The sequence below is a fragment of the Pristis pectinata genome, chromosome 2 (assembly GCF_009764475.1).
Source record: "Pristis pectinata isolate sPriPec2 chromosome 2, sPriPec2.1.pri, whole genome shotgun sequence".
NCBI classification, from domain to species: Eukaryota; Metazoa; Chordata; class Chondrichthyes; order Rhinopristiformes; family Pristidae; genus Pristis; species Pristis pectinata.
Genome location: NC_067406.1, coordinates 2,003,712 through 2,020,213, shown reverse-complemented (window position 1 = coordinate 2,020,213; position 16,502 = coordinate 2,003,712). Strand labels below are relative to the sequence as shown.

At 52.0% G+C, this 16,502-nt stretch overlaps 1 protein-coding gene across 1 annotated transcript in view; it reads right to left on the bottom strand.

Moving 5' to 3' along the window:
- znf638 (zinc finger protein 638) overlaps nt 1-15,877 on the bottom strand; it is a 134,453-nt gene extending 118,576 nt beyond the window's left edge. Inside the window, exon 1 of the mRNA XM_052032860.1 lies at nt 15,774-15,877. Coding sequence (XP_051888820.1) covers nt 15,774-15,877 — 104 coding nt within the window. The remainder of the gene's footprint in view (nt 1-15,773) is intronic.
- Between the last annotated feature and the right edge of the window lie 625 nt (nt 15,878-16,502).

Here is a 16,502-nt window from a genome sequence, read left to right as displayed (position 1 = left end):
TGTGGAATGTCCCTCTGCCGCTTCTATTTACATTGCAGGATCTAATTAATGAGGCCCTCTGGGGCTGCTTGGTTACATGCGCCAATCGGTCTGTCTCGGCAGTGCTTTGGGAGTGACTCGTGAGACTCCAGGAGAACTGGAGGGGAAATATCCAAACTCTGCTTCACGTAGGGCCGGGGCAGCAGAGGAGGGGGGTGTTCCTGAGAACTTCCTCCCCAATCCGACATGCGGGGGAAAGCGAGGCCATTGCATTGACTGCTCTGAATCATTCCAGTGACTGCACAGAAGGATTCCATTTGATCCAGCCGCTCATAGCATCATTGAGTTGTACAGCATAGGAACAGACCCTTCGGTCCATCATATCCATGCTGACCATTGTACCCATCCACACCAGTCGCATTTACCCACACTTACACTTACATCTATGCCTTGGCAGTTCAAATGCCCCATGTCACTGTTTCCTTCCATGGGAGCTTCCTACCCCCCACCTACCCTCTTCCTCGATGTAATTCTCCTCACGCACTCCCCGTAGGAGTGAACCCCAAATTCTCAGGGTTTACAGTGAGATCTTGATCAGCCGGGTCAGTGGGCCAAGGAATGGTAAATGGCGTTTAGTTTGGATAAGTGCGATGTGTTGCATTTTGGGAAGACAAATGAGGGTAGGAATTTCACAGTGAACAGCAGGGCCCTGGGGAGTGTTGTAGAACAGGGGGACCCGGGAGTACAAGTACATGGTTCCCTGAAAGTGGCGTCAGAGGTAGACGGCGGTGAAGGTGGCTTTTGTCACACTGGCCTTCATCAGTCAGGGCACGGAGTGTAGAAGTTGTAATGTTATGTTGTACAAGATGTTGGTGAGGCCACATTTGTAATATTATGTTCAGTTTTGTTCACCCTGTTAAAGATGCCATTAAGCTGGAAAGTGCAGAAAAGACATAAAGATGTTGCTGGGACTTGACGGACTGAGTTATGGAGAGAGGTTGAGCAGGTTGGGACTTTACTCATTGCACTGATTTTATAGAGGGGTATAGATAGGGTGAATGAGCTCAGTCTTTTTCCCAGGGTTGGGGAATTAAGAACTAGAGGGCACAGGTTTAAGGTGAGAGGGGAAAGATTTAATAGGAATAAGAGGTGCAACCTCATAGGGTGGTGAGTATATGGAACGAGCTGCCAGAGGAAGTGGGTGAGGCAGGTACATTAACAGCATTTAAAAGGTACTTGGACAGGTCCATGGATAGGAAAGGTTTAGAGGGATATGGGCCAAATGCAGGCAAATGGGACTGGCTTAGATGGGCACCTTGGTCAGCATGGACTAGTTGGGCTGAAGGGCCTGTTTCTGTGCTGTATGACTGTGACCTCCAACTACCCCATATAAATGGCACCAAATTCTGGCCTCCCTCCTGTGTGAACCTCTTCTCTAAAGACAACCTCTCCAAACTCCTTCAGAGTCTTGAAGACCTTGGCTAGGCATCTCGACCAGGAGAACCGTGCACCAACCTGTGCGGCCTTTCCTGAGAGCATAACGCAAGGAAATAAGAAACTAGGAGCCGGAGTAGGCAACTCGGCCCATCGAAGCCTGCTACATGGCTGATCTTCTACCTCAGTGCCGTGTTCCTGCCCCATCCCCGTATCCCTTGATATTCAGAAATCTATTGCTCAGAAACAGGCCCTTCAGCCCAACATGCCCATGCTGACCATTAAGTAGTCACCAATACTGATCCCATTGACCGGCACATGGTCTGCAGCCATCTCTCCCTTGGAGATTGAAATGTTTGGACAGATACATCTTCAATGCTGTGAGAGTCTCTGCCTCCACCACCCCCTCAGGGAGTGCGTTCCAGATTCCAACCCCCTCCCCCCACTGCCCCCGCCCCCTCCGGGGGAATAAAATTCTCCCTCAGATCCAATCTAAACCTCTTATTCCTCATCTTTGATCTATGCTCTTGAGTTTTAGACACCCCTGCCGGGGGGAAAAGATTTCCACCATCTATGCTTCTCAAAGTTTTGTACCTATCAGGTCCCCCCTCAGCCTCCTCCGCTCCAGGGAGAACAAAGCCAGTCTCTCCTCATAACTGAGACACTCTATCCCTGGCAACATCCCGGTGAATTTCCTCCACACCCTCTCCAGGGCCATTACGTCCTTCCTATAGTGCGGTGACCAGAACTGCACCCAGTGCCGCAGCTGTGGCCAAACCAATGTCTTATAAAGTTGTACACTGAGATTCTTGCCCCAGATAATGAAGGCAACCATCCTGTGTACCATCTTCACCACCATGTCTACCTGTGCTGCCACCCTCAGGGAGCCTTGGACTTCCTTTGTTCCTCAATATTCCCTGGGGCCCTACTGTTCAGGGTGTCTGTCCTACCCTCATTTGACCCCCCTATAGACCATCATCTCACACTTATCAGGATGAAGTTCCAGCTGCCATGGCTCTGCCCACTTCAATGTTGATCAACGTTCTGTAGCCTGAGACTGACTCCCTCGTCACTCATAAAGCCACAAATTTTCATGGTGTCATTCTCCATTTTGAATGAACTCAGTGACTGAGCTTCCAGAGCCCTCTGAGGTAGAGAATTCCAAACCCTGTGAAAATGTCTCCTCACTTCAGTCTTAAATGGCCAACCCCTTAGTTGTAGAGTCACACAGCTCAGGAACAGGCCCTTCGGCCCAACCGGTCCATGCTGACCAGGATGCCCCATTCAAGTTAATCCCATTTCTCCACATTTGGCCCATATACCTCTGAACCCTTCCTATCCATGGACCTGTCCAGCTGTCTTTTAAATGTTGTTAATGTAGCTGCCTCACCCACTTCCTCTGGCAGTTTGTTCCACATACATACCACCCTTTGTGTAAAAAACAGTTCCTATTAAATCTTTCCCCTCTCACCTTAAACCTGTGCCCTCTAGTTCCTGATTCCCCAACCTTGAGAAAAAGACTGTGCACATTCACCCTGTCTATGCCCCTCATGATGTTACACACCTCTGTAAGGTCACTTTGGTCTTGAAGAACTGGAAGCAAAAGGCGTAAGTCGACATTTCGTGTCCTGAAAGGTCTCGACCAGAAACATCAAATGCCCCTTTAGCCTCCACAGATGCTGCCTGACCCACCGAGTTCTTCCAGCATTGTGTTCTATGTTCCAGATTCCAGCATCGGCAGACTCTTTTGTTCCTTGACCCCTTCCCCTTATTCTGTAATCCCTGGTTCCAGGCTCCTCAGCCGATATATCCTCCCCAAATCCAACCTGTCACACCCTTTAAATCAACACTGGTCTGAAAAGCACGATGCCCATAAATCAGTCCCACAATGGAGTACGATGCAGCAGCTTATGTCCCGCAGATTTCCCAGGATCTTTGAGGCTGAACAAGTAAGACAGAATATTCCCATTGACTTTCCGAAGGCATTCGACAGCATTCCCAATGCGAGGTTTGTACAGGACGTTGTGCATGTGGTGACTTGATGTCGGTTTGGCCATTGGAAGGGGTTGGTGAATGCAAGGCGTCCCTGAGCATGGGAGTGACTGAAATTCCCCGGGCTCCAATGTGGCTGACTGATGTTTGCACCATTTCAGTGATTGGAGGGCACAGGCTTGTATTTCTGCAAGATGTGCCGGGTGATGAGTTGAAGAGAGATTGATGACATTCACAGGGATTTGGAGAAAATAACTGGATCATTGTTGGAATGGGAGGTCGGGTCTGGACCTGGGTCGTACAATGGGAAACCGGAGACAGAGCCCAAGCATGAGTGGAGAGGTCTCACATCAGCAGGGATAGCAGAAAGATTTGGGTCTGGCAGTCACAGGAGGTACATGTGCCTGGTGAGAGACTGTCTGTAAGGAACTGGGTGTCCTGTTCCTCAGTCACTGGGAGCAAACGTGTAGGTGCCAGAAGCAGGGAGGAAGGCAGATGGTACGTTGACCTTCCTTGTCAGAGGACCTGAGTACAGCAGCGGGGATGTCTGACTAACTAACAACCTGCTGGAGGGACTCAGTGGGTCAAGCAGCATCTGTGGGGGGGAAGGAACTTGACGTTTCGGATTGAAACCCTGCATCTGTTGTTTGCTGCTCCAGATTCCAGCATCTCTTGTGTCACCGGGAAGTCTTGCTACACTCTGCTACAGGACCTCGGTGAGGTGGCACAGGGAGTGTTGTGGACACTTTTGGTCCCTTTACTGAAGTAAGGAAGCCACGGAAGGATCTCAGTGAAGATTCACTGGACTAACTCCTCACTGGTGGAGACACATGAGGAAACTTTGGGTCAACTGGGCATGAATTCACTAGACTTTAGAAAAATGAGAGGGGATCTCACTGAAATGTACAAAATTCCTCCAGGGCTCGACAGGCTGGATATAGGGCAGAGCTACCCCCTTCGCTGAGGTTACAGTGAGATTGAGAGGAGGGGAAGTGTCTCCACTGAAGGTGGTGAACTGGAGAAATTCTCTCCCCAGAGGGAGGTGGAGGGCAAATCGCTGAAGATACTTAACTAACGACGAGTACAGGAAGGAGATAGAGAGCTTAGTGGAATGGTGTCATGACAACAACCTTTCCCTCAATGTCAACAAAACAAAGGAGCTGGTCATTGACTTCAGGAAGGGGGTTGGTGAACACACTCCTGTCTACGTCAATGGTGCTGAGGTCGAGGGGGTTGAGAGCTTCAAGTTCCCAGGAGTGAACATCACCAACAGCCTGTCCTGGTCCAACCACGTAGACACCTCGGCCAAGAAAGCTCACTAGCGTCTCTACTTCCTCAGGAGGCTAAAGAAATCTGGCATGTCCCCTTGGACCCTCACCAATATTTATTGATGCACCATAGAAAGCATGCTATAGAATGCATCACGGCCTGGTACGGCAACTGCTCTGCCCAGGACCGCAGGTCTTTCACTATGTCTCAGTACATGTGAAAATAATAAACCAATTTACCAATTCAAGAAGGGAGACATAAGAGGGTGCAGGGATATGGTGTTGAGGTTCAGCCATGATCATATTGAATGGCAGCACCACCTCAAAGGGCTGAATGGCCTTCTCCTGCTCCTGTGTTCTGTTTCTGTGGATCATGGGCACTGTGATCAACCAATGCTTCCTCGATCGTCCATGTCGGTTGGGGAAGAACTTTCTGGAAGCTGGTGACGTGGTCTCGTCCCTTTTCCGTCGGGAGTTTGGGAAGTATGGGACTGGGTCAGACGGTCTGGACTGGCCCGGGGGGGCTGGTTGTAGACTAGGCGATGGGCCTGAAATGTTAGCCTTCTCTCCCACAACCTCCGTTTGACAAGAGCATCACAATGAGGAGAATGAGGTTGCCCCCTTTCTCTGAGGCATGAACCCTGGTCCCAGACCCCCTCAGCCAGGGGAAACACCCTCCCTGCACCAGCTCTTTCAAGCCCTTTTACGCACGTTGTAAGTTTCAATGAGATCTCCTCTCATCCTTCTGAACCCCAGAGGTCTGAGCCCAGCCCACTCTCCCCTCACCCGTCTGAACCCCAGTCCACTCTCCCCTCACATGGCAAGGCCCCCCCATCGCTGGAACAGTCTGGTGAATCCTCACCACCCTCCCTCCATGGCAAGTCCATCCTTCCTTGGGCAAGGAGACCGGACCTGTCCGCGGCACTCCTGCTGTCGTCTCAGTAAGGCAACTGGATAAACCGGGATGCTCTCCTCGGATTGGAGTTGAGAGATCTGACAGAGGTGGACACACAGCAGGGGGCAGCTACTGGAATCTGGAGCAACAAACAAATTGCTACAGGAGCCCCGCGGGTCAGGCAGCATCTGTGCAGAGGGATAGTCGATGTTTTGGGTCAAGATCCTGCAACAGAACTTGACCCCCGCTTCCCCCCCCCACCCCCCACACCCCAATCTGTCGGGGTTGGGAACAGAATCAATCGGGGATTGCAGAAATAAAGCAGAGAGCATAAAGGAGAAAGTGAGACGGTGGAGGCAGAAGGACATTCGGACAAACAAAGCAGCAGAAATAGGCCATTCAGCCCCTCAAGTCTGTCCCACTATGTAAGATCACAGCCGATCTCCTGTCTCAGCACCACTGCCCTGGACAAGGCAGAGTGAGTGACCCAAGTGGTGAGGTGGCTGGGAGGGCAGTGAGTGACTGGATGTGGCCAGGGGAGGTGTCAACAGGAGGAGGACACAACCAGAACTACCAGAGGAGGAGAGAAATACAACTGGATGTGGGGAGAGAGAGAGAGAGCGAGGGAGAGAGGGAGGTTGGGGGAGAAAGAGAGGGGGAGAGAGGGAAGGAGAGAGGTGGAGATGAGAGGTGACTGAGAGAGGGAGGGAGTGTGGTGTGGGGGGGGGGGGGGAGAGAAGGATGAAAGGCTGATCACCTGGACCTGTTGAACTGAATCCTGCGGGTTGTAAGGTGCTGGTCAGAAGATGAGGCTCAGTCCCTCAGGCTGATGTTGAACAGTGTAGAAGGCCAGAGGTGGAGAGTGGGCGAGAGGTGCAGAGTTGTACAGCACACAACCAGGCCATTCAGCCCATCATGTCCTTGCTAGCTGTTCTACTCCACACTAATCCCATTTACCAGCACTTGGTCCATAGCCTTGGCTGTTCAAATGCTCGTCCAGATTCTTCTCAAAAGTTGTGAGTCTTTGCCTCCACTGTCTCCTCAGGCAGTGTTCAGATTCCAACACCCCCTCCGGGTGAAACAATTCCCTCTCAGATCCCCTCTCACACTCCTACCACTCACCTCCAACCCTGTGATCAGAGTTCCACTGCTCTACCCACTGACTGCTGAACCACCAGGTGAACTCAGTGTGACCAGCAAACTCCTGCAGCAGGAAACATCCCGAGGAACTGTCCCTGGTGAAAGGTTCCACCAAAAATCCCCAGGGCCCTCCCACACTCTAGTAGCGGGTATCAGCCACAAGCTGTCTCCTAATTCCCCAATTACCGGGACCATCGTTAACCCTTCATTCATGGGACATTCCCTAAATTTCTCATTTGCAGGCACCCTCCACTGATTCTCCACTAATTCCCCATCTATTGGTACCCTTCCCATTCCCCCATTTTACTGGGACTGTCCCCTAATGCTCCATTTATTGACCCCCCCCCAACACCTCCTTTACAGGGGTTCCTACTTCATTCCCCATTTGCCAGAACTTCCCCCTAATTCCTTATTTCCCAGGCCCTTCCTAAAACCTCCACTAATTCCCATTTACTGGGACCCTCCCCTAATGCCCCATTTACAGATTCACCCCAATCCCCCCATTTCACATCTGCAGGATCCTTTGCCTGTTACCAGGACATCCCCCTAGTTACATAGTTACTGGGACCATCCTCTAATTCCCATTCACTGGGATCCTCTCCGAATTCCCCATTTGCTAGAATACTTCCCTATTCCCTAATTTATAGGAAACCCCCTTAAATTCCCAATTACTGGCACTCCTCTAATTCCCCATGGACCCAAACGCAATTCCCCCTTTACTGAATCCCTCCAGTAATTCTGGGGCCATTCACTAGGACCCTGCTGTAATTCCCCTGGTACTGGTATTTGAATTGGTTTATTATTGTCACATGTACCGAGGTACAGTGAAAAACGTGTCTTGCATACTGTCCATGGAGATCAATTATCACACAGTGCATTGAGGTAGTACAGGGAAAACAACAACAGAATACAGGGTAAAGTGTCACAGCTATAGGGAAGTGCAGTGCAGGTAGACAATAAGGTGCAAGGTCACAACAAGGTAACTGTGAGGTCAAGAGTCCATCTCATTGTATAAGAGAACTGTTCAATACATCACCATGGGATACCACCTCCCTAATTTCCCTTTTACTGGTGCCCTCCCCTAATTCCCCCATTTACTGGGACCTCCCCCATTTACACAACTAATTACCCATTTATCTGGACCCCCAAATTTCCTATTTATGGTGCTCTCTGCTAAGTCTCCATTTGCCAAAGCTCTCCCCTAATTCCCAATTCCGGGAATTTCATTTACCAGGGACCAACCCCAATTCCTGGTCTCCCTTAATTCCCATTTATTAATGTCCGCAAATTCCCCATTTACTGGGACCTTCTACACCATACCCCATTCTCTGGGACCTCCCCCAATTCCCCACTTACTGGGACCCTCTCCTAATCCCTCACATACTGGGACCTCTCCTAATTTCCCATTTTCTGGGACCTTCCCCATATTCCTCATTTGCTAGTGTCCTAGAGATGGAGAGATCGGTACAGTCTCCACAGACGCTGCCTGACCTGCAGAGGATTTCCAGCAATTTTATTTTTTTATCTGATTTCCAACAGGAGAGGTGAAATAGTTTTGAAGGCCAGTCTCATATTTTATTGTCTGCAGTTCTGGTCGCCCCGTTACAGAAAGGATGTGGAGGCTTTGGAGAGGGTGCAGAAGAGGTTCACCAGGATGCTGCCTGGATTAGGAGAGGTTGGACAAACTTGGGTTGTTTTCCCTGGAGCGACGGAGGCTGAGGGGATACCTGATAGAGGTTTATAAATTATGAGAGGCACAGATAGAGGAGACAATCAGAGTCTTTTCCCAGGGTGGAAATATCCAGTACCAGAGGACAGAGTTTTAAGGTGAGAGGGGGAAAGTTTAAAGGAAATATGCGGGGCAAGTTTTTACACAGAGAGCGGTGGGTGCCTGGAATGGGCTGCCAGGGGTGGTGGTGGAGGCAGATACGACAGAGGCTGTCAGGCAGACACATGAATGTGCAGGGACTGGAGGGATGTGGATCTGGTACAAGCAGATGGCATAATTCGGCATCATGCTCAGCACAGACATGTTGGGCCTAAGGGCCTGTTCCTGTGCTGTGTTCTGTCTCTCTGGATGTGTGCAGTGGAAAGCAGACAGCCCTGGTTACCGGCCACTCCAGTTTCCCAGTGATCTCCTCCTCCCTCCCCCTCTGCACATCCCTCCGGACACACCCAAACCTCGGGAGCTGTAACCCCTCCCACCTCCAGCCGCCCCTCCCCATTTACATTGCCACTCACTTGCTCCCGTCCTCTCGCTGCCGTCCCAGTCTCCCACTCTGAGCCCACTCCCATCACCTGCTCCCCAGGATCGGCTGCAGCCTCCCACCTGCCTCTGACCGGTTCTGGGCTGAACCGCCGGACACCTGACCCTGGGGATTCAGGAGGGGGGTCTGGGACTGGGAGGGGGTCTGGGCCTGGGAGGGGTCAGGCTGACCACCAGACCAGACACCTCACTGTCTGGGGATTCAGGAAGGGGTGTGACAAGGAATGTTCACGGGGAGTGTGGTGGGCTGTGGGCTCACAGCTCCCGCACTGTGTGTGTGAGCACGATGGTCAGGTGTGCGAGCACACCAACACGTCGGATTAACCACAGCTCCCTGCACGTGTGATGCTACACAGTACTCAGCCAGAGACCGGTGACACACAAGGCAGGTACATCAGGTACAACAAGCCAGGTGTACACACAGGCCAGGTATACAAACCAGGTAAGCCACTACCAGACCTGTCCCTACCCGTGTCGGCAGGGTAGGGGTTGTTGCCTGTCCGGAACTGAGGGCTTTGCTAACACACAGATGTGGAGGGCATGAGTGACCTAGATGTGAACGAGGCACTCAGCTGTAGGAGGGGATGATCGCTGTCAGCAGCAGGAGGGGATGATCGCTGTCAGCAGCTTTCCCCAAGGGCTGTGGTGGGATTGGAACCCACAGATCTGGAGCAGTCAGTGGTGCACTGTGTCCCCTCCGCTGCAGGGGGAGGGTGGGTGACTGGGCTGCTGGGATGTGATTCCAACAACCGTTCTCGCTGCTCACAGGTTACTGCTGTGTCAGCTCATGAATTGCGTTAATAAGCAGTCTGTGAGACAATTTGAAGAATCTGATTGAGCTCCTCAAATAGCTCCCAGCTGTCCCAGAGCCAAGGAAGCGTCATCGGTCAGGGCAGCTGCCCGTCATACTGTAGCGAGGGTATCCTGACCTGAACACGGACCAGACCCACCATCAGCAGCACCACCGCTCTTTCATCTGGATCACGGCCGGGACCCAACAGGGACCCAGCGAGCTGAGAGGCTCTGAGACATCACCCACCTGATCCCACTGGGGCTGTGTGATCAGGCCTGGCTTGTGCTGCACAGCAAGGGGAGTGAGGCAGGGAGCTTCACCCTGTGTCTGACCCGGGAGTGTGTGATGGGATGGTGTGGAGGGACCTTCACTCTGTGTCTGACCCAGGAGTGTGTGATGGGACGGTGTAGAGGGAGCTTCACCCTGTGTCTGACCCCGGGAGTGTGTGATGGGACGGTGAAGAGGGAGCTTCACCCTGTGTCTGACCCCGGGAGTGTGTGATGGGACGGTGCGGAGGGAGCTTCACTCTGTGTCTGACCCAGGAGTGTGTGATGGGACGGTGTAGAGGGAGCTTCACTCTGTGTCTGATGATCAGGAACAAGAGTGATAAACCTAGAGCGTGGGCAAGTACATGGAACTACAATGTTGTGGCCATTACAGAGACTTGGCTGTCGCAAGGGCAGGAATGGCTGCTGGATATTCCTGGGTTTAGATGTTTCAAAAGGGACAGGGACGGAGGTAAAAGAGGTGGGGGGGTGGCTTTGCTGATCAGGGACAGTGTCACAGCTGTAGAAAGGGAGGATGTCCTGGAGGAATTGTCCACTGAGTCAGTGTGGGTGGAAGTCAGAAACAGGAAGGGAGCGATCACTCTATTGGGAGTATTCTACAGACCCCCCACTAGCAGCAGAGATGCTGAGGAGCAGATCGGGAGGCAGATTTTGGAGAGGTGCAAAAATAACAGGGTTGTTGTCATGGGTGATTTCAACTTCCCTAATATTGATTGGCATCTCCTTAGTGTAAAGGGGATAGATGGGGCAGAGTTTGTTCGGTGTGTACAGGAAGGATTCCTGACACAATATGTAGACAGGCCGACTAGAGGAGAGGCCATACTGGACCTGGTACTAGGCAATGAGCCTGATCAGGTTTCAGATCTCTGGGTGGGAGAGCATTTTGGAGTGACCATAATTCCTTGACCTTTCCCATGGCCTTGGAGAGGGATAGGAGCAGACAATATGGGAAAGTATTTAACTGGGTGAGGGGGAATTATGATGCAATTAGGCAGGAACTTGGGAGCATAAACTGGGAACAGACGTTCTTGGGGAAGTGCACAGTGGAAGTGTGGAGGTTGTTTAAGGAATACTTGCATGGGGTTCAGGATCAGTTTGTCCCATTGAGGCAGGGTAAGGATGGGAGAGTGAAGGAACCGTGGTTGACACGAGATGTAGAATCTCGTGTTGTGGATAGTGTAGAAGGTTGCTGTAGATTACAACAGGATATTGATAGAATGCAGAGCTGGGCTGAGAAGTCGCAGATGGAGTGCAACCCGGATTAGTGTCAAGAGGAAGGAAGGAGATTACTTAAGAATGGACTTAGGAGAGCTAGAAGGGGGCATGAGAAGTCCTTGGCGAGTAGGATCAAGGAAAACCCCAAGGCGTTCTACACGTATGTGAAGAATAGGAGGATGACAAGAGTGAGGGTAGGACCGATCAGGGATAAAAGAGGAAACGTGCCTGGAGTCGGAAGAAGTAGGGGAGGTCCTTAATGAATACTTTGCTTTGGTATTCACCAGAGAAAGAGACCTTGACGTTTGTGAGGATGGCGTATGACGGACTGATACACTGGGGCATGTCGACGTGAGGAAAGAGGATGTGCTGGAACTATTGAAAAACATTAGGATAGATAAGTCACCGGGGCCGGATGGGATATATCCAAGGTTATTACGGGAACCTAGGGAAGATATTGCTGCACCTTTAGCAACGATCTTTGTGTCCTCGCTGGCCACAGGAGTAGTGCCGGATGACTGGAGGGTGGCAAATGTTGTTCCTTTGTTTAAGAAAGGGAGTAGGGATAACCCTGGGAATTACAGACCAGTGAGTCTTACTTCAGTGGTGGGCAAATTACTGGAGAAGATTCTTAGAGACAGGATTTATGGGCATTTGGAGAAGCATAGGCTGAATAGGAACAGTCAGCATGGCTTTGTGAGGGGCAGGTCATGCCTCACAAGCCTGATTGAATTCTTTGAGGATGTGACAAAGCACATTGATGAAGGTAGAGCAGTGGATGTGGTGTACATGGATTTTAGTAAGGTGTTTGACAAGGTTCCTCATGGAAGGCTTATTCAGAAAGTTAGGAGGCATAGGATCCAGGGAAACTTGGCTGTGTGGATTCAGAATTGGCTCGTCAATAGAAGACAGAGGGTGATGGTAAATTTAGCATATTCTGCCTGGAGGTTGGTGACCAGTGATGTTCCGCAGGGATCTGTTCTGGGACCCCCTGCTCTTTGTGATTTTTATAGATGACTTGGATGAGGGTGTGGAAGGGTGGGTTAGTAAGTTTGCTGATGATACAAAGGTTGGTGGTGTTGTGGATAGTGTAGAAGGTTGCTGTAGATTACAACAGGATGTTGATAGAATGCAGAGCTGGGCTGAGAAGTGGCAGATGGAGTTCAACCTGGATTAGTGTGAAGTGATACACTTCGGGAGATCGAATTCGAAGGCAGAATACAAGGTTAAAGGCAGGACTCTTAGCAGTGTGGAGGAACAGAGGGATCTTGGGGTCCATGTCCATAGATCCCTCAAGGTGGCCACGCAGTTCAATAGGGTTGTTAAGAAGGCGTATGTAGTGTTGGCCTTCATTAGTCGGGGTATTGAGTTCAAGAACTGTGAGGTAATGTTGCAGCTCTATAGAACTCTGGTCAGACCACACTTGGAGTATTGTGTTCAGTTCTGGTTGGCTCATTATAGAAAGGGTGTGAAAGCTTTAGAGAGGGTGCAGAGGAGATTTACCAGGATGCTGCCTGATTTGGAGAGCATGTCTTATGAGGATAGGTTGAGCGAGCTAGGGCTTTTCTCTTTGGAGAGAAGGAGGATGAGAGGTGACTTGATAGAGGTGTACAAGATGATAAGAGGCATAGATCGAGTGGGCAGTCAGAGACTTTTTCCCAGTGTGACAATGGCTAACACGAGGGGACATAATTTTAAGGTGATTGGAGGAAGGTATAAGGGGGATGTCAGGGGTAAGTTTTTTTACACAGAGAGTGGTGGGTGTGTGGAACGCACTGCCGGCAGAGGTTGTGGGGGCAGATACATTAGGGACATTTAAGAGACTTTTAGATCGACACATGAATGATAGAGAAATAGGGGGCTATGTGGGAGGGAAGGGTTAGATAGATCTTAGAGCTGGATAAAATGTTGGCACAACAATGTGGGCCGAAGGGCCTGTACGACCCCAAGAGTGTGTGATAGGATGGTGTAGAAGGAGCTTCATTCTGTGTCTGACCCCGGGAGTGTGTGATGGGACCGTGTGGAGGGAGCTTCACTGTGTTTCTTACCCTGGGAGTGTGTGATGGGATGGTGTAGAGGGAACTACACTCTGTGTCTGACCCTGGGGGTATGTGATGGGACGGTGTAGAGGGAACTATGCTCTGTGTCTTACCCCGGGGGTGTGTGATGGGACGGTGTAGAGGGAGCTTCACTGTGTCACAAGTCTGACCTCAGCAGGGAATGAGCTGGGTGTGGGTGCTGAGCCCTGGTGACCTGTTAATCCCAGGAGATTTATGGCCCTCGACCCCTTGGAGCCGGCACTCTCCAACACATTACGGCTGGAGTAGTTATTAATCTGCTCAGGCCTTACACGGGCAGAGAGCCTGTGCCCAGGGTTAAAAATAACCAGCCATAATTTTAGCTGGAGAAGGCAGGATGGATTGAGTGACAGGCCCGTCTCTGCAGCAGGATGATTGGCAGTGAATGTGGTCAGTGGTGGGATGGTCCCAGCCCAGGGTGTGAGTAACACAGCCTGCGGTCAACAGCCCAACTCTGCCCCCAGAACCTTCCAGCCCAGGGCTCTGACTCACCCCTCCCACATTAAACACTCCCCCGGTACCACCCCTCCCACAGTGACTCTTCCTCAGTACCACCCCTCCCACAGTGTGACCCTCCCTCAGTACTGCCCCTCCCTCAGTACAGCACTCTCTCCCTGCTGTTTTGAAAAGCACCCTCTGTGCACTTCACACAGAGTGTGGGTTGTGGTGAGTGACGGGTGATTTTAATTTCATTTTAAGAATCTATTGCTTCAATTTAAATTTGTAGTTACATTCTCCTCATCTGATAGTTTGTAAGGTTCAGTGGTAAACAAATAGCCCTGGTAATCACCAGTGACTAACCAGCTAAAGCTGGTTAACTGAAGGCAGGTGACACAGGGTACTGATCGCTGTTAATATTAATGTGGCCCTGGATCAAGGGCTCTGTGATTGTGGCATCCTGTTCTCTGAGAGCAGTGTGTGGTGTGTGCACAGAACTGGGGTGTGTCGGAGGGGAGGGGAGGAGGGAGGAGGGGAGGAGGGGAGGGGAGGGGAGGATAGGGGGTGGATCACTAAATCCAATGGTGACCATGACTGCAGTGTCGACAGCTAAAGTAAGCTCAGCCTGGAGTTGATGAGCTGGAGTCTGAGATTCGGGAATGGAGATGTATCAGGAAGGAGGAATGCCAGCAGTGAGGAGAACAGAACTACCGACGTGATACTAGAGGAGCAAAAATGTAAGGAGATAGCAGATTGGTGTAGGAATAATAGGACTGTAATAGTAGGTGATTTAAACTTCCCTAATATTGACTGGGACTGCCTTAGTGTGGAGGGATTAGATGGGTTGGAATTTGTTAAGTGTGTTCAGGAAAGTTTTCTCAAGCAATATGGGTGGTGAGTGTACGGAACGAGTGGTAGAGACACTCTTGGACAGGTACGTGGATAGGAGAGGTTTCGAGGGATATGGGACTGGCTCAGGAAGGCACCTGGGTTAGCATGGATGCTGGGCTGAAGGGCCTGCTTCTGCGCTGTTTAACTCTGTGACTCCATGGAGGGAGCTTCCCTCCACAGGAACCCCAGCTCTGCCCTGGGCTCCTGCTCAGGCATGAGGAGACCTCAGCTCCAATCCCACCAGATCACTCCAATCCCACCAGCACTCTCCAATACCACCAGATCACTCCAATCCCACCAGCACACTCCAATACCACCAGCTGAAGCCCAGAAACTACTTCACACCTCCTACATTCCCAGCACAGTCCAATGTTACCAGCAGACTCCCAGACCAACCACACCAGCACAGCTCAACTCCACCAGCAGACTGCCAACACCCCAACAATACCTGCAGACCCTTGAACCCCATATTGTATCTCCTTGCCTCCCCCACACATTCCAAAGGGGGTTTCACCCTTCCAGCCCCACCCCACCGACTCGCCATCTCCTGGCGAAGCAGCCATTCACCTGCACTTCTGCTGGTCTGGCGAGTGGACGCAGTGCTCACGGGGCGGGGAAACCAGACCCAAGCAGGGTGTCTGCTGTGCGGAACAGGTTTAGAGGAATGTGGGCCAAATGCGGACAAATGGGACTAACTTAGATGGGAAATTTGGTCAGCATGGACCAGTTGGGCCGAGGGGCCTGTTTCCGTGCTGTGACTCTATAGATGTCCGGCAGTCAGCCTCAGATCTCAGCATCCCCTCCCTCTGGGAGAACTCCACACACCCACAGCCCTCTGAAGGAGGAAATCCCTTATCTCAGTCCAAACTCCCTTCTAATCCTTCCACACTGCACCTGGAAAGGCCAGCATTTATTATGCCACACGCCCCCACCCTTTCCCTCCCCCCCCCGCCCCCTCCCCAACACACTCTCTCCTCCCCCCTCCCCTGACAACTCCCTCCTCCCTCTCTTCCCCACCTCCCCCCCCCCCGCCCCCTGACAGACGCCCCCAGGTCTATCTGGGGGGGGGGGGTGGTGAGGTGTGTCCCGGTGCCTACCTGTGGACGGGGTCTGATCGGGGCAGCACCCTGTGCACCTTCCTGCCCCCGTCGCTCCTCCCTCGCACCTCCTTGTCCTGAGAAATCTCCTTAACCTGTTCCATCCTCACCACAATGGAGCCTCCTGGCGACCTTCATGGATCCCGGCCGGTTCCTCGCGCAGCACAGCCTCCTACACTCTGGTTGTGACCCAGTCCGACGGTGACCCACTCCGGCTGTGCCTCGCTCCGACTGTGACCCACTCCGGCTGTGCCTTGCTCCGACTGTGACCCTCTCTAGCTGTGCCTTGCTCCGACTGTGACCTCCTCCGACCGTGATGCTCTCTGGCTGTGCCTCGGTCTGACTGTAGCTCGCTCTGGCTGTTCCTCACTCCGACTGTGACACTCGCCAACTGTGACCCCCTCTGAATATGACTCGCTCCGACTGTAACCTCCGGCTGTGACTCACTCCGACTGCCCTGCTCCGGCTGTGCCCCCCTGCTCCCGATCGCTGTGAGTCGGGAGCTGACGGGAGGCAGTCTGTCCGCTGCTGGGCACCAGCGAGGAGGCAGCTGTCTGTCCCTCGCTCCCTGCCGCCGGTCTCCAGACAACAGCTGCTGCCCTCGGCTCCCAAACTATTTAAACCGCAGGTCTCAGTAACATGAGAATGGGCTGGGCTGGGCTGGGCTGGACAGTCAGTGGTGTCCCCGCCCTCACACACGGGACAGTCAGTGGTGTCCCCGCCCTCACA